Here is a 25393-nt window from a genome sequence, read left to right as displayed (position 1 = left end):
AAGATTTGATGAGAGATTTCTTTTCAATTCATTGCTATATCTCTTTAATTTTCCATTATATGTTGACTTATTTTACAATTTATGGGTTCATTTATTTACAGTTATTTAGTTCCTTAATTAGTTATGTGTTTACCATTTTTAGCCCACACGGAGTTCCATATAAGGTTGCATGCATGGGTTTACAGTCATGTTCATGCTCGTGCCACTAAGTTTAATAAATATAGTATAGTATAGTGAACACACAGAAGCATAGAAAGATGTTTGCTTGGAATTACCTTTCTCTTGTAGCCACTCTTCTACTGGTCTGGTGTATTTGAAAGGGATTTTCTTATTGGCCATTTGATAGCGTTCATTGTCGCTGTTCCCTTTAAAGTTTAAAAAGACATTTATAAAGACATTTATCGATCATCATCAGCATCATGTCACCTGGTGCAAATACCACTGTCCTCCTAACATTTACAATATGTTTAAATGATTTTATCTGAAGATTACAACTGGATTAAACTTGGTTTAGTTGCAGAATTACTAGGGCTCGTATTTGTTTTTTAGACAAACCATACAACAAAAAAGCAGCTCATTTGTGTATTTTCCCCATGTTTCCTCTTTACTGTGTATAGAGAGTATATGCACTGATGCCACTTTGCTCTAATTGAGTGGTATAACAAACACTACATCTGCTAGGAATGGGTGGAGCTCTCATATAGTGTGAATACAATGTCCACTGTAGAATTCATCTGTGACTGTTGATGTACAAATCACAGGTCTAAAACGTTGTCTAAAACATTATCTACTAGTGTGAGAACTATGTAGTATTATTATAATATTGATCTTTTTTTTTTTTTTTTTTTTTTTGAAGAACATCAGATTTATTCAGTTCAGTTCGACCTTCAGCAGTCTGTTAGGTCTTTCGCTTGAATTTGTTGCTTTTCATGTTTTTTCCATGTGAATGCACAATGGCTGATAGTTTTGTTAGTATTTCACTCTGTTAGTGGAGAAACCTTATTTACAGTAAAACAGCAGTCAACAGTGCCTTCACTGAAGCATGATGGAATTAAATCATGGTCAAAATCAGCGCAAACTCATCTGCTTATTTTTTTTTAATTTATGTATATTTCAGTAAAATTCTTAAAAATGGTTAAAACATACATTGGAATTAGCATTTGCTACTGTACTGTAGTTCCCATGCATCACAAGAGTCAGAGTGATAATCTACTGACATTTAGCTTTTAATCATTGTAATATGACAGAAGTATAACAGGACATGGTTCAACACAATACACAGTACGTAAGGATAGAGCTAAACATTATTTAGAGTTCACTGGACAGCATGTGCATTTATGGAAGTGATGCCAAAACTAAGCAAAAATACAAATGATGATCTGAAATGGGAGTTCTTGTGGGAGACTTCTAACACTCGCACGGGCAAAGATAGAGAAACCTGAAGGGGATGATTGGGTGGAACAACCTGCTTGATCTAAACTAGAGGCATGTTTTGTTATTGGACTTATGTACTAGTCATGGATTGGCCATGACAAACACTATTTTCAAGCATTAGGTGGTTCATGAGTATACTTGATATCAGAACACCTTAGGCCAAAGATGGATGATTGACTTTGTAGTCGCAGAGCCATCAACTGATCATCACATGGTGTAGAGTTGGATCAGGTGGCAGAGACAAATGCTGGAGAGACAGGGTAAAGCCAAATGCAGAGCAGTAAATTGGCAGAGGTCCCAGCCTATGAGGTCTTCATCACCTATGTTCAGAAGAATTTCTCGTACAGCCCAGGGCAGGCTTCAACATGGAGTCTGAATGAACCAAGTTCATAGCCTCCTTTGTAGAGGCGTCTGGCAGGAGAAGAAGAAGGACTTTTGGCCTTGGTTGGTTTTCTGAAGCAGCAGGCAGGTATTATGAAGTCAGAAGGACTGCAACTTTGGCAGTTGTTGAATTCAGGCAAAGTATTCAGGGAGACAAAGTAGGGCATGGCTCAGGCTGCATTCAGCCCATGCTAACCCAGACTGGGGATATTGTTGAATGGTGAAAGAGCATTTAGAGGTGCTCATAAACCAATCCAGTTAGCTAGGTAGCAAGTTATCAGGTAGCTCCTGTAATGATGGAAAGGAGGCTCAGACCAACTGTCAAACCACAGATTCAGGAGGAGCAATGCAGATTCCATCCTGGAAATAAACAGTGAACTAGCTCGTTACCCTTGCAAGGCTGGTAGAAGGGTCATGGGAGTTTGACCATCAGTCTACATGTGTTTTGTGAACTTGGAGAAAGCCAATGACCATGTCACCCAGGGAATCTTGTGGGGGTACTGCAGGAGTATGGTCTACTGGGGCAATCACTAAAAGCCAGTCCAATCCTTGTGTAACCAAAGCGAGAGCTGCATCTGTTTTCTTGGCAAATCAACTACATTTTCAGTGGATGGTAGACTCAAAGGTTGCCCGTTGTCTGCTTTCCTGTTTATGATATTTATGGACAGGATCTCAAGGCGCCGCCAGGGTGAAAGGATTGTTTGTTTCCTGCCTTTTGCAAATTGCATGGTCCTGTAGGCTTCATTAAACTGTGATCTTCAGGGAATGCCTTGGGATCCCTGAGAAGGAGCTGGAAAAATATTGCTGGGGAAAGAAAAATTGGGGATACCCTGCTCAGCCTGCTGCCACCACAACCCAGGCCCAGTATGTATGGATGGATGGATAAGCATCATCTTTCAAGGATATGCCCTCCAATTTTCTCCACCTCTCTTCTGTCTGCTGTCTCTTTCTGACTGACACTGGGAGGAATCCTCGCTGTGTCATCACGATGAAAATATGACTTTATTTACCATCCACAGTCATTAAATCATATGGGATTGGATAGTTAAGTCTCCATGAGCAGCTTATCTGTCTCCCTCCCACCTCCAAACATGCACACACAGCACTGAGCAGCAGCTCCGCAAAGGTTTTATACTGCGTCAAGATTGTGTCCGATAGTAGTAATTGTATTTGTCCGGTTGATATAGGGTGTTGCAGTCAGTCACCTCCTCACAACCTGTGGCCTGTAACCCCAAGTGGAATCTTACTCACTCTTCCCCACAGGTTCCTATAAATTATCTACATTTACATCATCTTTTTATGTTCTCTCAACTTCCTTCCTCTTCCTTGCTTTCACTTTACAAAAACAAATTATCTAAAGACCCATGTCATAACCATAACTTCTAACTTTCTTTGACAGCGCTTCCCAAGTGCTGTTCCACAATGCCTTATGTTCCATTAACAAGTCCTCACAGCAGGACTATCAAGAATCTGTCAATCCCATCTCAAACTATCAAAGAAAGTTAGGTCCTCTGGAGAAATAACGTTTTGATTGAGGGTCCTCAGTACCAGTCCTCCAAGACAAAGCTAGACATTATCCCCCATCACTGCTCTTGCAGTCTCCATTGTCTGTCTGTGTTGAAAAAAAAAATGAAAATCCAAAAAATTTGCAGTACTGCATCCAGCTGTCACAATCTGCTTTGGAAAGTGTGAAGAGGGTGAGTGTGGGTGCTGGGAGAGGCTGCACAAATAAAAGCAATCATGCTCTGACAAGCTGTGCTGTCTCCAAATGCTGCTACTAATAAGGAGGACATCTGGATTGTCACAGGCAATTTGCAGCAACTTTTTGCCTTTTCTTCTTTCTCATTTACAAACACACACCAACTTCTAGTGGCAGCAAATGTTTGTCCTTTACACATGTATGTCAGACATGAAAAAGGTAAGGCAGCAGTGCCCTACTTAGGCATGTCACATCACTAGAAATTTAGTAGTAGTACCAATACTAATGAATTTTCATGATTATCGATACCTAATTTGATACCATGATAAAAAACAAAAATGGGAATAAAACTAAGACATGGTTTTTCTTTGCCACCTGACATAAAAACTCTTCTGAGGTTGTAGGACAAAAGACTGAAGGGGAGATTTACCTCTGGTGCCTCTGGTCATTCATTTTATTTACTAAAGGTCTTCATCTAAGGACCTATGATCAGATGTGATCAATGATCAGACATAATGACCTATCTCATGTCAAATTATTACTCGAGGTTCCATCATGGGACACATCAGCCAGTGTGTCTTCATCTACAGCAGTGGTTTGCAAACGGTATGCCGTGAGGTAAGTCTAAATTTGCCATGGGTTTTTGTGACAACGATACATCATTATTGCAATACACAGTATGCACAACTATACAAAAAGTAGAGATGCACAATAATGCCAATATTAACAAATACCTAAAAAAGTCTGTCTCAAAAGGAAAAATGCATTATAATGCAGTGCTGTAGTGCTGCAGAGATGCCCTGGCCCAAAAATCTTGTTCTTCAGATGAAAGAAAACATGTTTGTTTGGTACAGACCGCAATAAATGTCAAATCAACATAATACTAACTTATGAATCAACTTTTAATTTACTATTTCAGCACTTTGCATGCTCTCATTTCCCATTGGAGGCAATGTCTGTACCCTGAGACCTTCCATCAAAGCGAACCCCAGTGGCTAGAGTGTGGCACATCCAAGGCCCTGAATGACTGATACCTTATTGTCTCTCATTGGCTAGTTCCTCTTTTGGTTTGGTTGGTCATAGAGACAATTTTGCATGATATTTTGGCTTTTGGTGCACTTTGGTTACAAAAAGTTTGACCACCAACTTCTACAATGCACTTTATTAACTATTTTAGAGGAATATCTTCTATCAAAATATGTTGTCCTGAGCCGTCAGCCTATAATTTGAAGTGTTATTTTCATTAAACCTTCCTTCACAACAGATGCAGATGCTGTCCAGTGACCTTCCCAAACATCTCACAGTGCTGTGATCCCATTCCTGAATCATATCTTGTTGCAGCAGGTTTTCATTGTTAACTGCTAACTCCCAAAAATGATGTTTATATACAGTAGTAAAGATGTAAATAAAGAAGTGATTGATTGATTGATTTGTGTCGTACCTGTTGGGAAGTGTTCATTGATGGACCAGTTGTCCACCTGCAGTGTAGCATTGCCACCATTCCTGGTGAAGCGGACGACGTGATACTTCCCATCATTCACTGGGGTACTGCTCTCCTCCACACTGATGTCCACCGTGCCTATGTTGAACGTCACTCCTATTTTGCCTTGTTGCTGAAATGACACAATTATTCATTTTATTCAAACAATGAAACAAATTGAAGCTGCAGTGATAAATCTGTTATATGCACTGAATGCTTAATTTTGCAAAGTTCATTTTTTTGTTAATGTTTCAGCCATTTACTACATTAAAGCTACTGCTAGGAGTTGTTATCTGGTAATGAAACTGTCTCAATTTATTACTGATGCCTCTATATGACCTACATAAGTTAGCAAGACCATGAACAAGATGATCAGCTATTTCTGTACAGCTGTTCTGCCACCAGGCTGGATTCTCTTTGAAATCAGATGAAATCAGCCTGTGTTTACATTTTCCCTGACCAGTTAAAAAGAAGCAGGAGATTTTTATTTCCATACTTTTCTTTTTGACTTTATAATTTGTGGTTATTATGGTGGAAAGACTGCTGCTTTTGTCCACACGGGGGCTCCAAAATCAACAAAATATAAATGTTCTTTGTAGTAGCTTTAAAGTGAAGATTGTCTTATTTATTGACCAACTGGTATGCTGACTGAAGTACTTCGATGATGTTTTATCCACCAATGATTGTTCAGTTTTAGTAAATTGTATGTGGTTTTCACTGCTCCACACCCAGCCCTTGCTGGCTGCAGCCTGTTTGGCTGCAGGCAAAACATGAGACAGCAGCTATGGATGCATCCCAGTTCCCTTAATATCATCCACATTTCATTCACTTCAAGACAAGAGGGGAGTTCTGTAGTGACTTTTGATTTTTCTATTTGCACATACATGCGTGACCAGATACTAAGGTGACATATTTTTTTGTTACATTATTTAATAATCCAATTGTAGCTTCATGAAGCAAATCATAAAGCCAAATGATTTAGGGAAAGGGAACATTATGTCACCTCAAAGTATAGTTTATACCCGATGCAAAAGATTTTTCAGCCTTAGATGTGACTGAATGGAAATGACAATTCAAATGTGCTTATTAGTCAAAGACAACAAACTGTCTCCTCTGCCTGACTATAATATTAGTGCCATTCCATTGTTCTGAAGGCCCATTCTTCTGATACATCAATAGTCACTGGACTGAAAGCCCATTTGCCTGATATCCTTTTATCCTGAAAATAAATGCACATTGCTCAGGGTTCTGAAAATAACCCTAACCCTAATATCTAATAACTAATATCAAACATATTTGATTTACTCAGAACAGCCAAGGCAACAAAAATGCTGTAGGCCATTAAGGTAGCTCAGACTGAGTTTTTGATCAGTCTACATCTAAAGATTGGTGATGGGGGAGCGCACTTACTGATCATGTTTGGTTTCAGGCCAGAAAGATAATCTATTAAGGGCAAAGCTATGGGACAAATGGGTTTCCGGTCCAATGGAACATTTTCCAGACCATTGCTGCCAGAATTATGGGCCGTCAGAATTACGGGGGAGTCACATAATATCATCCACAAAGGGAAAAAAATCAGATCAGATTTGTCCAGCTATAAAACTGTGGTGTCAAAACAGTCAAACTGCTGCATCGACATATTTCCAATACAAGGGGTTTGTCAGTTCAGTAGAAGACTTCCAAGAAGTTTAGTCTTGTGTATCTTAGCTCATGTCTCCATATCCTCACTCCTCTGAGCAGAAATGAAGGATTTGAAATGTCCTTCATGATGGCTGATCTGAACAGTTTACAGGTTGAGGAGTTATCAAATGAAGGGAATTGGGATGTACCCAATGAATTGAATGTCTGTCAGCTAATAACCCATATTAGATAGTTGACATGCTGAACTAGGCAGGGGTTAAGCATAAAGTACGGCAGGATAACCCTTCAAATATGTGAAACCACTGTGTGCACAAAACTGTATGCAGCCTCTGCAGCCAAAGGCCTGCAGATTCAAATAGGATGGAACCAGTGAAAATGTACATTACTTTACATGTAAATGAAGCATTCAGGCAGAGATAAAATAGAGGCAAAGCATACAGATTCAGATTTTCTATTTTTTTTAAAGTAATGTTGCCGTGCAAATACAATTTGACAGTTGCACATCCCCCTGCCTGCCCCCCCTTTCAAATACTTGTAGTTACTGATTAACAGTGTGCTTCTCTGTTGTTACTGTTTTTTTCTTGACCAGTTCATTTTGCTGCATTTCAGAATGGCTTGTAGTAAACATCCATCCAGTCAGTCAAAAACAGTGACTGCCTCACATAGCGTCAAATCAGCTGATGCACACACCAGCTGCGACAACCAGTAGAGGTAAAGTAGTTAGAACTTACTATGTGCAGCATGAGGTAGTCACCCAGACCAGGTGCGCTGTCGATCCTGACCAGGATGCCATCTTTCAGGGAGGTGCTGAAGCCGACGGTCAGCCTGTCTGTCCTGGTGCTCGGCCTCTCATTGGCTGGCCACTTGAATGTGATGAGGCCTCCTCCTTTGCCAAAGATGTACGTCGTCCCAGCTGAACAGAGCAGGAGAACAGAGTGTAAATAATAAACTCAACTCCAAACTACAACAGGGGCCACATCCTAATTTTAAATATATACCCTGGGAGGTATAAATATATACCTATGAGTATATAAATATGTACCTTAGAGTATAAAATGATGTACCCAGGAGTAAATAAATATATACCCAGGACTGAAGGAGCCAGAACTGCAAAAGCCTCTTAGATTAGAGGCGAAATGTCTTCAAAAACTCTACCAAGTCCAGTTGCCTACGACGACCTTTTCTACAAATAACATGACCTGAATGACTGAGAATCTTCACAGATATACACCCAGCAGTATTTTTATAGTCTGGAGTACGTAAATATGTGCCCAGAAGTATATAAATACATACCCAGGAGTAAATATATATATATATATATATATATATATATATATACATGCATACCCAGGAGTATATAAATATATACCTAAGAGCAGTGGCAGCTGGTGAATTTTTCTTGGGGCTATAGCGAAAATCAGACAAACATTGTAAGGTATCACACCAGTGTAATATAATATATGAAAAGGTACTTGTACTTGCAGAACTAAATGAACATGTTTTATAACCTGATGGAACTTGCTTAGTTAAGGTAAGTTAAGGTACTTCAATTTGTGCAAATTCTTTATAATAATTCTATTTTATTTTATAATTTATGCTGAAAGACTAAAGTAGGCAAAAAGTACCTCACATACCACAAACCTTCAGACAATGAAAGAAAATTATAAACACACTAAAACATATTAGAAAATAACAATTAGTATATATATATATATATATATATATATATATATATATATATATATATATATATATATATATATATATATATACATATATGTGTGCCCAAGAGTATATACTGTAGATAATCAGGAATATATAAAAATATACCAAGGAGTATATACTGTATATACCCAGAAGTACATAAATATGTGCCCACCTGTATACTTGATATTAGTAATGTGATGCAAGTCATGTTGATGATGTCATGGACTTGTAAGGTGCATGACATCATCCAAGAAAAAACTCACAATCTGCTGAATGCTTATAAAATACAAGTTTTAAATGTGTGTATGGTTGTAATTGGGTACACAGGAAAGCTTCACTGAGACATCAGATTGGCTTTAATGCAGAGTCCTCCACACTCAAACACAAACAAACAGGATGCTTCCATGTTCACCACCCACACACCTTTCATTTTGGAGCAGCATCAACACGACTCACCATCTGTGTTCAGGAACAACAACAGGGCATCGTAGTAACAGAGCTCAGCACTGTCGCACAACACTGCACGACACAGTGCAACAGATGACACCAACAGGCCCTCCGCCATGTTTGTTATTCTCATAACACAAAATTTTTAACCTGCCTTTTTCAACCTTTGTCTAGATCAGACGCGAAAACAGTGCTGAGGGACTTCTGGAGAACAACTTCAAATACATTTTGGCATCATTGCTTCTTTATAGAATTGCATCAGGACCATGAATCACGCTCATTTGAATTTAATGATGCTTTATCACAACTGATTGGCCAAATACTTTCAATCATGATAACACACACTGCACAGACTCAAAGGTTAAAACAACAAAGTATATGCACGGATGTCACTGTACCATCGAAACACAGCCTCTCACTGAGTGCCAAATCATCCTGCAACATGTGAGAAAGCTGGAGTAAAACAATCAGTTATCTGCTTACATTAAGGGCCACTGGACTAGTCAGTCATCCTTACAACTAACCAAGGACACAGTAGTCCATGGACGTTGACAAGTGGCAAAGCCTGATATTTATATGTAGTGGATTTCAACACAATACACAAAGCAAAGAAGGCAGACAAAAGGCTGGACACTTTTTCTGTTTAACTTACATTTGTATTTAATTTATCTTACCTCTGTGGTTGTTCAATAAGGCACCGTTTCTTTCCATTTACTCTACATAAACTTTAGATTTTATAACATATTTTTCACTTATTTGATATTTTATTGTTGATGTTCCTATGTTGCTGTAATTTTGGAGCAATCTGGCACAAGAATTTCCTTCAGGATTAATTGAAGATATCTAGCAGAGTTTCAGGAGCAGGACCACCCCAGCTTTCACCCCTGTCTTGTTGATGGCGTGGTCCTTACTGCTGAATAATAATATATTGTATCACTGGATAGGCTGAGGAAAAAATGGTTTCGAAAGATCTCTAATGGAAATCACAAACCATGCTTCAGACCCTGGATTCCAGTTGTTTCTGTGAATTGCTGTGATACACTTGCTAGCTAGCTTTTGGCAGTCTGTAAAAAAGATCCCTCTGATTTTTTTGTTGGATTTATTTGCTCTTTCATCAAGGTGTGGTGGGACACAAGGCCAGATCCAGAATATCTCAATGAGCGAGACAGGGTAGAGGATTTTTTTTTTTGTACTTTTCATGTGATTAAACCATTTTAAACTTCATATTAATCATAGCAGAGTATTTTTACACACTTGAAAACATGTCTGGAAGAGAACTTTAAAGAAGTCTTTGATCAGAGTCATTGATGCAGATTTTAAGTTCAGCTGGAAACAGACTGTGCTGCTTTATTTTCTCACACTCGACTGAGACTGATTGAGGTTTTTACCTCTACTTGTAGAACCTCAGAGGGGTTTCTTTTTCCCCGCCCAACCTGCATGCTGTTCTGAATAATTACCACACAGCAATTGTTCGGTGTGACCGATCAATCACCGTCACCTGCCGAGCTTAATGAGACCGACCCTGACGCCCGAGGCATCGGACCGTGTGTGAGGCCTCTGCTGTGTCATGTTGAGCTGCTTCGCTCTTTTTCTCTCATGGTTGTTATTAGAAATCCGTTTCCACACACAAGTTACAAGAGCTGAGTCTTCACTCAACTTTTATTGTGGAAAGTCAACTGATGAACTCGCGTCTTTTTCACCTTGTCATATCTTTTTCATCTTTTACATAATTTTCACATTATTACATATTTTCCATCTTTTTCATCTCATTATGTGTTTTACATCTTTTTTGTTAGATCATTTTCACCTTCTTACATTTTCTATGTTGTTTTTCAACAACATATTTCATTTTTCATTTAATGTCTTTTTTATCTTGTTACATGTTTTTTTGTTGTTTTTTGGTTGTTCATCTTCTTGCTTCTTTTACATCGTTTTTCATTTTGTCGCATCTTTTACATCGTTTTTCATCTTATAATATATTTTACATCAATGGTTTATTTTTTGTCTTTTAATTTCTCCTTTCATCTTGTTACCTGTTTTATGCCATTTTTTGTCTTGTTACATTGTTTTCTTTTACATTATTTTCCATCTTGGTAAATCTTTTATGTCATTTTCATTTTCTTGTCTTTTATGTTGTCTTTCATCTTGTTATTTTAATTTTTGTCTTATGTCTTTTTCATCTTGTCTTTGTGTTTTACATTCCTTTTTGTTACATCTTCCTCATCTTGTTATGCCTCTTTTGTCTTTTATTTTAGTTTTCATCTCGTTGTTACATTTTTTTAATCTCTTTGCCTTCTTACATCTGTTATGTTCTTTTTTATCATTACTTTGTTTTTTGTCCTATACATGTTGTGTGAGATATGCACTGATGGATACCCAAAGGAATTGTCCTTTCTTTGTGTTATTGTCTCATGCATTTATGTTGAAATCTTTCTTGATGCTGGGAAAGTGACACACGATGCAAAAATAAAAAACTAATACATAGGTACATGGAACTGTACAGTATGAGTAATTATACTACACATATTGTCGATTATCTAAGTAATTACTGTACTGCAGCCATAGAATTTCAGAAAGAAGTTTTTTGTTTCGACATTCGACTTTCTATATGCAAAAATAGAAAAAATACAGGATATTGAAGCACTTCTGATTCATTCTTATTATGTATACTTTAGCACAGTCAATAAAGTAAAAAGGCATATTCATATTATATAATTAAATACTGATTAACGTGGAAATAGGGCCAAACAAACTTACTTTAAGCCCAGAGGCCTGCTGATATGATGATAATATGTTAATATCATGACATATTTAGTGCATTATAAATGATACCAATTTTATCACAGATTACATGATATGGCACAATACTGTTCTAAATAAATATCACTGTGTGCGCAGGCTTGATTTCCCACAGTGAGACATAAATAGACATAACTAACACATCTCTCATTCAGCAGAACAAAAAAAGCATCTTTGTTTTGAAAATGTTCTGCCTCTTCAGATCTCATCTTGTAACAGGAACATCTTTCCTTTGTCAGAGTGAAAAACCTTTCTGATAATGTTGCTTTTCTCTTCGCAGCACGACCACAGCTCAGCTGTCACTGTCTGTCTTACTAACTTTAAACGTCAGCTGAACCCAAGCAAACCCTCACCTGCAGTTCTGTGTGTGTGTGTGTGTGTGTGTGTGCGTGTGTGTGTGCAAATACAACATCTGCCTATTACTTTTAGGTTTAACAAACAATAAGACTCTGAGAAAGTGATAGAGAAGACTTTGATTCATTACTGTGAACTGTGGATGACTGCTATGGAGTCAAATTAGGGTCAATATTAATGACTGTACACACCACACACAAATATAAATATGTTTCAGTGCACATAAAAATACTTACTGTTCTACAAGTGAAAGACACAAAGTTCATAAATGTATTTCTGATGCACACACAAATATCTCATTTAAAATAAATGTAGTAAAACTTATTTGGATGTTGTTACATTTATATATAGTTTTTAAGATTCTCATACTGTGCGGCCTTGTATGTCAAAAAGTGTTACTTTCCAGGAAATTTCAAAAAAGTATTTTTTTTAAACATGTAAGGCTATCTGCCTCAAAGGCTTTCTATCAGAAAGCCCTGAAGGTTAACTTCTCCCATGTGTGCAGCACTTTGGTCAAGATCATGGTGGTCAAGGTGAATCTATGAGGTTTTGCTGAGAATTTAAGAATCAAATGGAGTTACAAGGTTTAGCCACAAGCTAGTTTTAGCACTCTTCAGTGGTTAAATGCTTGTAAATGACCAATAGCATTGATTGAGTAAAATAAAATTAAAAAAAAGGATTCTTGGGTAAAAAATGACTCTGGTGGAAGTAGCCGTATGGACTCAACTTCTGTACTCGCGTAAAAGTGAAAAAGTAGAGACAATGTACTGACACTACAAAAGTTAAAAGTTACCCTCTTTATCTTTACATTTTGTTACATCTTTTATGTTATTTTTGTCTCATGTCTTTTGCGTTGTTTTTTGTCTTGTTATGTCTTTTTCATCTTGTACGCTGATTTTGTCATTACATCCTATTGATTTTTTTTTATCTCGCTGTCTTTTTTGTCTTGCTGCGTCTTTTTCATGTTTTACGTTGTCAGCTTGTTAAAAATCTTATAGATTATTATTTTTTGTCTTGTTATGTCTTGAACATCTTTAAGGTCTTGTTAGGCCTTTTTTGGCCTTTTATGTCTTTTGCATCTTGCGAGGTCTGTTATGCCTTATTATGTTTTACTTCTTATTACGTCTTGTTATCTCTTTTACATCAATTTTGTCTTCTTAAATTTTTTTTATTCTTGTTATGTCTGTTGTGTGTAATATGTACTGATGAATACACCAGTGAATTGTCTTTTCTGTGTTACTGTCCCGTCCATTTAGGATAAGGCAATATGCAGTGATGCAAAATAAAGATAATCAATCATTCCCCTCAAATGCATTAAAACTAAAGTAATGAGTCTGTTTTGAAAATGTCAGTAGTAGCAGCAGTGTTAAAATGTAGGCAGTGAAAGTAAAAAGTTGCCAGAAAAATAAATACTCAAGTAACGCATAAGCACAGATACCTGAAAAGTACAGTACTTGAGTATCTGTATTTCATTACTCCCCGCCTCTGCTGCCTGACAGTGATGAAATGCATTTAACAGAAATTATCTTTTAAGAATGTGATGGCTTCTTCTGCCTCACATTAACATAGATTTGAGGGTATTTAATGTAGAATGAAATAAGATCGTTTCAAACTATTTGTTATTAAGAAGTTGCAGTGAGCTGCCTCATCCTCTCACACAGCTCAGTGCGTGACTCATTCAGTTTGTGCTCTCCACGTGTTGGCTGTCCTGCCATATGCCGCTCCGTATGACTGCTGCTACGCTAGGAGGCACTGATGAATGTGTGTGCGTGGACGTGACAGTGTGTGTGTGTGTGTGTGTGTGAGCACACGCGATTATGCCGGACCTCCCGTGAATTTAGCAGAAGCCCACGCAACCGATGCTCTCGCACAAACGCACTTAAACTTTCGCAACCGCCGAAACACTGAGTGACACAGCGGAGGCTAGCTGATGCTAACGAAGCAGATGAACCTCCGCTCTCGTTTCTCCACCTGAGCTGCTTCAGCCTGCACAAATCAGTGCCCTTATGAAAACACTGCCTCCTCCTTTTGCCTGCTGAAAAACTGTTATTTCATCTCCTAATACAATATGCTAATACCGCGTGGGTGTCCCATTTTCACCCATACCCCCAAAACTCACGCCCCCGCTGTTCTCTATGTGGCTGAAAAAGCCGAAAGAGAAACACAGAAATGGACTGCTGCCTTCGCCCCTCAGCATGTGGAGCACGATGCAGCTTGGGTTGGTTGTCTTTTTTCCTACTGTACACAGTCTGTTTATTAATTTATTCAAAAAAAAAAGTTTGATTACAGTTTAATCTCAAAGACTGCCAATACAACACAACAGCCTACAGTTATATTAAACTTTAAAAAAACAACAACCATTACACAAGATTTTTGAGTTCTGAGCAAAACTCAAGCAATTGGAACAATAAACATCTACAACAGATGTAGATTTATACATAAAACATAGAAAAATATATTAAAAGGTATTATAGATTTATAAAGAATATGATCTCATACAGACTACATGGTGCTTATCCATCAGTCTTTTGAAAAGGATGAATCTGCAGTAAACTGACAAAGTTCAGTACCTATAACACAACGATGTACACAAAATTACACAAATATGCACAGGGTGTGTATTCCCAGTAGATTAGTACTCCATTCTTGGGTTTAGTGGTAGTCATTTCTTGTTTTATTTTGTAGTTTTTGCCTCCCCTCTTGTTTTTGTGTCTTTACTTCCTGTGTTTGTGTATTTCTACCTGTCCCTCTTTAGCCCTTGTGTGTGTATTTAGTCAGTTGGTGGTCAGTCTGTCAGCTGTCAGGTCTTCTGTGTTGATTCCAGTGTCCCCAGTATTAACCATGTTCCTGTTTTTTGCTCTGGAGTTTGCTTTTTGAACTTTTATTTCCACTTTTTGTTTGTTTGCCTTCATTAGGTACATTAAAGTCATCTTTTGTTAATGTGCCCTTATGCATCTGCATTTTTTCATTTTTTTTCAAATTTTGAATTTGGACTTCTTTTACTGAACTCTTAAGTTTTGACGTAAATGAAACAAAGTTTTGCCAGTGTGTAATCTTTAGTAATAATGTATTTTTCTTCCTCAGATAATCTTGCAGCTCTGATTTGTAGAAACTCAAAAAAGTATAAGTAAATTGGTGACAGTGACAGTTCATTTATATATGTATGCATCTGTGACTTCTGAGGCCCTGTTAATTACTGTAGACTAGAGGGTTCTACATCATTAAAATTTAGGATATTGATCTTTTTAGATGTTTTTAAAGATCAGGTATAGCCACAAATGTTGGAACCTTTTTATTGCTATCATTTATTGCAACTGTAGGATTTGTATTTATAGGTTCCTATTTAATTAAATGTATGCAGTTTGAACAGGGCAAAGGTATCTCTGATAATTGGTATTTAACACATGTATATCTTGATGCATTATTTGCCTTGCTGTAGCTGATATAAGGTTCTATACTGGCTTTCTTTCAAACATAATCTGCAGTATTTACATATGGAATATTTATTTTGTATTTTGTATATTTACTATCATTTGTGAATTTGCATATTCAGGCATGTTGGGGATACATTTGATTGTTATCATAAAGAGTGCTTTATTTTTTCTGCATCTGTTTGGGGTATTTTTTTGTGTTTTAATAACCCATTAATAATTTTGTCCCCCTTCTTGTATGTGGGGAATGTGATTGGTTGTGGACAGACGACTACTCACTATTTAAGATGGCTTCACATGGACAAAAACTGATTTGCCTGATGAAGGTCTACTGAAATGTCGCAAATAAATGAAATACTGCAAGTAAGACAGTGTCCTTTTGCAAGTTTTTGGTGTACTTGCCTTTCTCCAACACACCTGTCTCATCTAATAGATGTGCAAAATGTTCCTTTGTTCCATATCATTTGGTTGCCTGAAAATTAAATGGTTCTAATTGAAAATATTAAACCATTACTCATTATACTGTAATTTAAATGAGTTTACTCAATCTTACAATACATTTTTTCACCCACAACACTGTAAAATCTGCTAAATACACATTCCAACCAGACTAGTATCACCTGGGGAAGTCTAATGACTTGTAATTCTATATTTCTGTATATATGCATTGTAATGTTATGCAATACTGTTGTGTTGCTTGAGATATTCTACAGGAAAGTGAACATTGTGTTGCTCTGCGTTGATGAGGGTTCATGTGGGGACAATATGTGTGTGTGTGTTATATTGTCTTCCTGCAGAGAGTGAAATAAATGGTGGAAAATGGCCCACTGAGTCTTTCTCATTTACGCCCAAGTACATCAATACAGATGTGTGTGTGTGATATTTAAGTATTTTGACAAGTCTTCACACACACACACACACACACACACACACACCTGGCCTCTCCAAGTTGCAAGAGGAAGTCGTTGTCTGTGAAAAGAATCATGATTACAATAATTACATCACAACAAGGATCAAAAAGTGTCCCGCTGCAATCACAGACAAAAAACACTTGTGTGTCCACAGATAGAGACAGCAGCACATCAACAAACACACACTCAGCACTGCAAAGTCAGCCAGACAGATTTCTAGAAACATCTGTCAGCTCGATATGTGAATGTGCAATGACCAGATGGTATAAAAGCTCACTCTGGGACTTCTGCCTACACTTAAGTCACTTTTACCCAAGAACTGAGACAAACCATTTTTAAAGAGGGTTTGATTTTTACTAATATACTTCAAAACTCAATCAAACTCTTGGCTATTAAACCTTGTAACAGGCCAGCCTCTGAGTGATTACAGTTTTTTATTAACTGTCGACGCCAACTCTGTCAGATGGAAATAAGTAAATTAAATTAATTGAAATAAATGAAATATATTAAAGGAAAACCAAAACATTGTATAAACTGCACGTATTTTAAATCTCCCAGGAACTCAATTATGCATGTTCAGACGTAGCCACATTAAAGTGAGTTCTGTGGAGACAACCACCAGGCCATGAGGTGCAGCGCTGTCCTTAATCCATGGAAGAGGTAAGTGTGTAAAATAAAAAGAAACAAAAAAAGAAGGCTACATCCCTGTCTTCAGAGCTTCGAAATTAACAATACAAACTAACACTGCCTGCATAAATTAGATAATGAACAACGGATAGAAAATTTTGTTAAGTCCCTGAAATTATCTGTGGTTACAAAGGAACAGAGTGACAAGCATGTCAGGGAAATCATATACGTTGTATAAAGAAGTCCACGCAGGAAATACCAGTATAAAAGGGTTTACGTTGAAATGGCAGAAAATGTTCAACAGACGACTCCTCCTCCTCATTGTTACAAGCAGCCTGTGATTGAAGACTCAAAGACTGAGAGGTCCCCCCCTACGTAGAAGGAAGCTACAATTACTGTCACGCCAACACAAAGAAAAGACAAAGTAGACTCTAGTCAATACAGACTAGCCAGGCCTCACCAGAAAATCAGCTGTATGCAAACGACTTATTTGACCTCTAGTAGCCATAGTAATTATGAGGGAGAAGTATAAAGCAACACTGAATGTGCTATTCATATACAGAGCAAGACAGTCTGTGTATGGAGGAGATGACCAGGCTGGATTGATTAGACAAACACTGGACTTTCACCCAGGAGACCAGGGTTTGTGTGAAACGCAACGTAATGTAACGTAACATACATTACAGGTGCCATCAAAGTAAAAGATGGGGGTGCAACACCTCCCAATCCTGAAGCAAAGCAGGAAAAAATATTGCACACTTTTCTTTTTAGCTTTGAATGATCACTGATTTTATTAGGCTGACTTTATCTTGCATTGCATCGTGCATGGTGCCAGCTTTCTGCTGTGCACGGCTGCAGCCTCTGAACGCAAACAGAATATGCAGTCTGTCCCGGTTTAATAGACTGACCTCTGTTGGCCAAAAACAACTGGATTGAGCAATTAACTGGTAGACTCTGTTGTCCGGACTTTCACTTTGTGGTCTGCTTTTAACACATCTTAAAAACAGGCACGTCTACGGGGAAGGTCTAGTCGGGGAAAGTAAGTAGTGCTCACTGCAGAGCCAGATTTGACCTACTTCAGCTCCACCTCTCTGGACCATGTGAGGAAAAGCAGTGAATCACAGTTCATCCATCCAAATCTCACTCTAAGTGAACTAGAGCATGTTGTGAGCATTCCTTTTTAACTTTGAGTGATCACTGTCTTTATTAGGTTTACTAAATCTAACATTGTGGCACGCAGGATACAAGCCTCTGAATGCAAACAGAATATGCAGTCTGTCTTAGCTAAATAGAATGACCTCTGTTGGCCAAAAACAATGACATTTGGTCCAGCCAGGGAAAGCAAGTAGTGCCCACTGCAGAATATGTGGGCCAATCAAACTGGCCTCTTGCCAGTTTGCCAGTTTAAGCACATAAAATAAAAATAACCTCTTCCCTGTTGAGCTGTTAGCAGCCAAATCCTTTAGACAGTCAGGTGCACAATCTTGCTCTGTCTTTGCCGATCAATGACTGGCATAGAACAAAATAAAGATATGGTTGATAACTGTCTGCCTAGATCTAACTGGAAAAAAGACTCCACCTAGTGGTCAGAGGTGGTACATCCTGACATATACAGGTACCTTATTGAATCTCCAGGTGATGTATTTCTGACATCTGTCACTTTTTGAAACACTATATTCCTGTTTTAGTTCTCTGTTCACCGTAGCATTATGGTAAACTAAACATTACCAACATTAACATGCATTAAAATTACACTAGTCTTCTCTGTTTGGCGCTAGCACAGCGTTTGTTGTCACCCAGAATGCGGCGTGGTCAAGGGAAGTGATGTGTTGCTACTCTCATCCATGGTCCAGTCTTCAGCCCCACCTACTAGCTCTGAGGAGCCTCTTGGGTAAGAGCCACCAAAAACAAGGACTGTCCTTAGAACATGGGGACATCTGGTCACCATGGCTGTTTTGCTTGTTCTCTATTAATGAGGTTCTAATTACTAAATGGCTGCCGAGTTAGCAGGTTCTCAAATCCCCAAAAGCATTTAAACAAATTTTACTTATCAGTTTTTGGGTTTGGTCATTCAAAGATGTCTTCTGATTCATCAGCTGGGTGAGATGAGGGACGATCAAGTTACAAAATTTTCAGGGTTCACATGACTGAAGCTGAATACCAAGAACTCAGTGGCCTCTTGTGACTACTGTCTGCCTGTTGACCCTGGACCACAGTAATCATATGCAGGTTCTCAATGTAGCCTGAAGGAAAACAGGCAGAGTTGTCCATTATTTGATGAGATGAAGGTCAGATCAGGATTCAGCCAGGACAGCCTCCCTGATGACTGCTCACAGTCAGTCCAAACTCTGCCCCTGGCACGTTCTACCATTATTATCTGCCCTGATTTGTACTTCAAATCTGTTTTTTAAAATGGCATATTTATTGAAGTTTGAGGGCTGAATTGTGTTCATGAATACAGGTTTTTCCAGCAAGTTGAGAAGGTTTGTGGAACACTACATCATAATTGTTACTGCCTGCAGCACTAAAGTTGTTTTCAGTAGAGAAAAAAAGACTTCTTGAGCAACAAAATACAAAACATTCAGTTGCTCCTTGATCACAACTTATTAACACAGAGCCTTCAGACAGAGAAAATACGCACAAAATATATTTTTTATTGTATAGACACAGTTGTATGGCAGCTGAGAATGGCCATACTTTATTTGAACTATTTTTAACAGAGATGAGGGGTTAATTGTATCTGTTATCTTGAGATAACAAAGCTCATATTTATTGATAATGCTTTTTTGACAACAAAGTAAGTGATTATTTTGTGGTAACAAAATAATTAACCCATTAGCACAAGAAAACAAGCTTTGTTATCTCAACTTAATGAAACAGGCTAATTAACTGGTTATCTTGATATAACGACAAAAACTAGCTTGTTTTCTTGTGACAGCAGGTTAATTATTTTGTTAGAGCAAAACAGTTAAACACTTACTTTCTTATGACAATGAGTTAATTAATTAAACCATTACCATGAGGAAAAGAGGTCTGTTATCTCAAGATAAGAAAATAATTAACCTGTTATCTCAAGAAAATGAGCTTTGTTATCTTGAAATAATGAAGTAGTTACCTTGTCATCAATAACTACAAAAAGTATTATTTTGTATTTTTGTAAAATAATTAACCTTGGAAAATTGGTTAATTAATTAATCCATTACCATGAGAAAACGCTGTTTGTTATCTCAAGATAACAAAATTATTAACTTGTTAAAACAGTAAGTATGGCCCTTCTCGGCTTCCATACAGTCTACATGAGTACTGAGACAGTGAGCTGATTAGTCGATTAGCGGAAAATTACTGGGCAAAACGTATAACTCATCAAAGTGCAGACATTCATTCAAATTGTCATATGACTAATCGAAAATGTAAAATGAATCATTACTTTCAAACCATGTGTGTTTTCATGGCCATCCTCTTTTCTTCTTGTTAAAGAAGAAGTCTCGCCACAGCAAGGCGAACAATGACTCCATCATGGAATCAGAGAAGGACTAAAGAATACATGTCAGCACAGGTGATGTTGCTCTGTCAGGCATTGCAACGTAAGGATGTTCCGCTGGACAAAAGTGCTTTAAAGTAAATGTACAATCCATCAGTAATTAGTGAAACTTGCATAACAGCAGACTAATTGCACATCGACTCCTACGACAGGTCTGGACCGCTCGTAAATCGTGTCCGTGTTTATGCGAAAACTCAAAATATGAAAAAATTGGTGAATACAGCAAGGTCTCCTAAATCACTTATACGCACCACTTAAAAACGAATCCTTTAATATGATGATCAGTTTTATTTCACTGCACAATAAAAAAGAAAGTTAAAACTTTGGGTAAATTCATCATGCACTTTTGTCTATATTTAAAATATACGTGCACTCGCAGTATTACTTTAGAGGTTACCTCATGATGGAGGAGTAATTGCTTCAGATGAACTTTGTGTCAACCTCATTCTGTACTTAACATTGCACACACCTCAGACAGTGCATGCTATGTTTTGAATTAGTCGATGTAGCACCGCATTTATAATATTACATCCAATGTCTTTCCTCAACATATAAGCCCAGATGTGGGCTTCAGAGAACACAGTCCTCCTGAGACCTTCTGACACCTCATCAACCTCACCACCCCTCTGCCCTCCTGATACTATACAGCCGTTTTAATGCTTTAGACATAATATCTTTAAAGATGACATCTGCATCTGTACTGTAAACTTAGACTGAGTTGCACCCACAAGGATTATTTTAATCTGAGATTAGTTCTTATTTAGGATTTAGCAAAACTAGGTTTAAAATGAGTAAATCCAGACTAAGCTCCATTTAGTAAACCTAATTTTATTGATTTAAACTAAAAAATTAAATCAAGTTTTATCAAAATGGAGATGATTGCTTACCCAAATCAAATTAAATGAATTAATTAAAAATAAATTTCACTGCTGTCAGGACTTTAGACAAAATGTTACGTTGTTTGCTAACTAGCTAAAAATTTATAGGAGCAGTATGTCACATAAATATATTGTATAATATGTTCAAATTCTATCACAAATAACAGTGTAACACCAAAACAGTGAAGTATCTTGAAACAGGGTTCTTAGAAATGACCAACTGAGGAAACATCTGGGTTCAGTCAAGGACACACACATACATACATGCACATGCACATACACAAAAGAGACTTTATAAATAAAGTGCTCCCCTTATGTACTAAGTTCCTGCCTCTGTCTCATTGTACTTCCAAAAATGAGTTGAGCAGCCCAAATAGCGACTTGGAACCATAGACTGTCTATTAAATAGATTGTAAACCTGTTTAATATACAATCTTTGGTTGATGCGAGTCGTTTCCACCCCATCTCCTCCTCCTCAGACATAGCAGAGACAGGCAGGCTGCAGGATTAATAACTTCTTAACGACTCATTGCATTCATTTGAACTCTAATTAATGTGAAATGGACGTACAAAACACTTATTCCGGTCTTGAATAGATATTTTAAAAGGGGACACAGCAGCTGCAGCGTTCATATCAAGTCAAGCGAGAATTTCATCTTAACATGTTTCCTTGATCTCTAATGACACATCTTTTTATGAATTATTACATTAAATATATTACAAATTTCTCCTACAACAAAATGTTACATTGTTGACTAGATAGCTAAAAAGTTAATAAACATTACTTGTGGGCTAGTTGGTTCAAAAGTTAAAATGTTTAATTCTTCTATAGCTTGAAATGTTAACAAAATGTTATATTGTTTTCTAGCTAGCTAAAAGAAAGGTACCAAAGTATCGCATTGTTTGCTAGCTAACTAAAATGTTAACAAAATGTTACATTGTTTGCTAGCTAACCAAGAAGTTACCAAATGTTACATTGTTTTCCAGCTAGCTAAAAAGTTAGTTAGTCTACTCAGGCCAGCTTTGAGGAAACCTTACTGGCTGAATTAATGGATCAATGCGACCAAATAATAGAAGAAGAAGAAATAGAATTTAAAAAACGAACAGCACAGTAAAGAAAACACTTGTTTGATGAGAATGAAAGACAGGAGAGACGCATCAAAGAACCCAACTGGGTTAAATCTGTCCCTTAATTTCTTTGAGGAACTTCAGTACTTTTCTCAATCCATCTCAAAAAGGCAGCCATTTTAAACATTACTCAAGTATAAGTTTAAAGGTAATACTGGATCACAATTAAAAATCAAAGTGTAATGTTTTGGTGCAATTTCAAGTCAACGATTTATTAAATTTTATCTAGGTTTGCAGCAAAATTATTTCAATTGAATCTTTCATCATTTTAAACAAGTTTAAAAGTTTGGTGCAACATAATTTAAAGTAAAGCCATAGTTTCATCAGGTTTAAAAATGAATCCTCATTGGTGCAACCCAGCCTTGGATAATTAGTAAATGGATTAGACAGCTGAAGACCACTCACTGTGACCACCCTTCAGTGATGCTGGAGACCTGTATATGGAGATGGGTGGAGATGAGCGGTGCCTCGTCGCACGGGGGTGATGCTGCTCAGGGTGGGCGTACGATAACACTGCCACCACCTGCGGTCTGTCGGCGCTCGCAGAGTTCAACGACGACCTCCCCGATGGGGACGTGGCGATACATCCCAGAATCAGCCACCCCATCCAGGCGGTATGATAGAGGATGATAAGACCGGGGGCTTGGCAGGAGCCCCCTTTCATGAGACCCCGTAAAGGTAAAACACCCAGAGGGCACATGACGGGAGGCGAGACGATTCAAACAGACGCGCGACGCAAAAGAGTATTCTACAGAGTGACAGTCTCATGATTGAGAAAACCCAACCAGCCTGTCAGTCCCTGATATTTTCTGATTTCTTGCACACATGCCGCTCAGTGGGTTGAGATTAGTCAACCATAGAAAAAAACACAGACTGTCAGAGAAAAAATTATGTCTAATTCAAAACCTCTAAACTCTGTCCCTCTGGTCTGCAGGTATTACAAAAAGTCAGGGTGGACGGACACCTGCCTCCTCTGTACAGGACTCAGCTTGTGCAGCCATTTGCCAGCTCACTGGCTGCTCCTCATGTGCTCCACTATCCTCACTCCTCTATCTGTCTGCCTATATCGCTCAGTCTCCGTTAACTCTCTCAAAAAGACGTCTAAAGGCAAGCTTGCAAAGATAGAAATCTCAAAGCCACAGAGAGAAGGTCATTGTCCAATCCTATGAAACTTGTACTGAACGTTGTACATCCACCGGACCTCTTTCTGCACGCTCTGCTTCTTCTTTCCTCTCTTATTTCTGTCTTTCAGTTTCACTTCTTGAAGATTTCAGAAGTATCCATTAAAATCAAAGTATGTCAGCAATGAGAAAAAAAAATCCTTTTCTCTTGTTTGTCTCCATTTCTGCAACAGACCGTCCTTTGATGTACGCAAAATTTTGCCGCACGCAGTTCAACAGAAGACAGCAGCAATGATCTGGATCCCAGAGCAGCCAGGGAGGCAGAGGGAGAGACAGAGAGAGAGAGAGAAAGAGAGGGAGAAGGGGGGTGGTGCTGAGAGAGATGGAATAGGTAAAAGTAAGGTGAAGCGCTGATGGTGGGGATACAGGGATGTGGGAGGCACACAGAGCAACAGAAACGACCGGCCTGATGTAAATATCGACGGAGATGCTTAAGAAAGAGAAAAGAAGAACAGAAAGAAGGAACACAGAGGATGAAGGAGGGACACCATATTATTGGAGCCTGTAGAGGGAAACTCACCAAAATTAAACACACTCACTCAGTCCAAAACCAGATTTACTGAGTAATAACTTCAATATGAGCAGCAAAATCTATAAAAGCGTAAGAGTATATCAGTCTTTTTCTGATGAAAACCAGCAACAATGCATGAAACTGTACTAAGAGTTCATTTTTGACCTTGGAACCATCACAGTATTATTGTTTTTTCTTTGGTTTTATTGTTTCTTTTTTTTTTTTTTTTTCATGTTTATTTATTTTTGATCTATTACAATTTCTTAATATATACTGTTTTCAGTTTTGGTTTTGTTTGTTGTATATTGATATTCTTAGTATTTATTTTTAGCTACAGATATATAGGGAGGGTTAGATGGGTGGTGGATATTCACAGTATGAAAATGTCCAAAGAAATGTCTTACAACATTCATGTTAGGACAAAATGTTGGACTCAAATGTCAATTAAAAATAAACAACCTTGGAAACAGCAGCTGACACTATGTATGCAAAACCAAACCTTATCATAAGCATAGGCATAACAATATTGGTACCATCTGTATTGCCAAGAAAGTCTAAACTGAAATGAAGTATTGGCCCGAAATGAACATTTCTGCCAATATGACAGGTTGATAAGATGACAATGCATATTACAGATGGGAAGTTTGACTTTTTTCACTTAATCAAACTTGTATGAGTCACTCACTAAAAACTATCAGGTTTCATCTGGGTCTTGGGTCAATCAGTTGCCAGAGCTCAGACTTTTACCAGCCAAGCTGGCTAACTTCTGATTTAGCCATCTGCTAACTTGAATAGGATAAACTAATTTTAATTGTTTGACTCTTTCTAAATGTTAGTAGGGGAATGGCACGTACCACAGCCACTGCAGAAGACTCACAGCCACGGTACATGGGGCAAACACTCACTACCAGGCCACCCCCAATGGATCAAACTCTGATAGTGAAATGAATCATTTTGTGAGGGCTGTGATGCTCATTCTTGGATGGCTACTGACTGTGGTGATTCATGCAGCCCATAATAATTAACTTGATACATTTCCACAAATATTGTTAATATAAGAATGATAGTGGTCTCACCTCGTCTTTACAGTTGGTACTAACTACTAGCAGACAGGAGGAGCGAGTTAGTAGAAATTTGGGCTTGTCACTCCCAATACACCAGCCTGTCTGCTGCCGGCTGCTGCTCCTCTCCAGGAGCCGCTCTTTGCTGCTGGCTCTCTTTTATCCATATGTCAACATTAGTG

The 25393-nt window shown here is 37.9% G+C and overlaps 1 protein-coding gene across 1 annotated transcript in view; it reads right to left on the bottom strand.

The window, feature by feature from the left end:
* The window catches only part of LOC146311340 (neurexin-3a-like), a 152880-nt gene that overhangs the window by 24791 nt on the left and 102696 nt on the right, over positions 1-25393 (bottom strand). The window contains exons 15-17 of the mRNA XM_084743001.1: positions 7367-7548; positions 4956-5127; positions 276-365 (exon numbers count right to left, since the gene is read on the bottom strand). Of these exons, the coding sequence (XP_084599127.1) occupies positions 276-365; positions 4956-5127; positions 7367-7548 (444 nt within the window). The remainder of the gene's footprint in view (positions 1-275; positions 366-4955; positions 5128-7366; positions 7549-25393) is intronic.

This window comes from Lutjanus erythropterus, chromosome 18 (assembly GCF_056507025.1).
Source record: "Lutjanus erythropterus isolate fLutEry1 chromosome 18, fLutEry1.hap2, whole genome shotgun sequence".
NCBI lineage: Eukaryota > Metazoa > Chordata > Actinopteri > Lutjaniformes > Lutjanidae > Lutjanus > Lutjanus erythropterus.
Note: the sequence above shows the minus strand (reverse complement) of the source record. Positions and strands in the feature narration are given on the sequence as shown.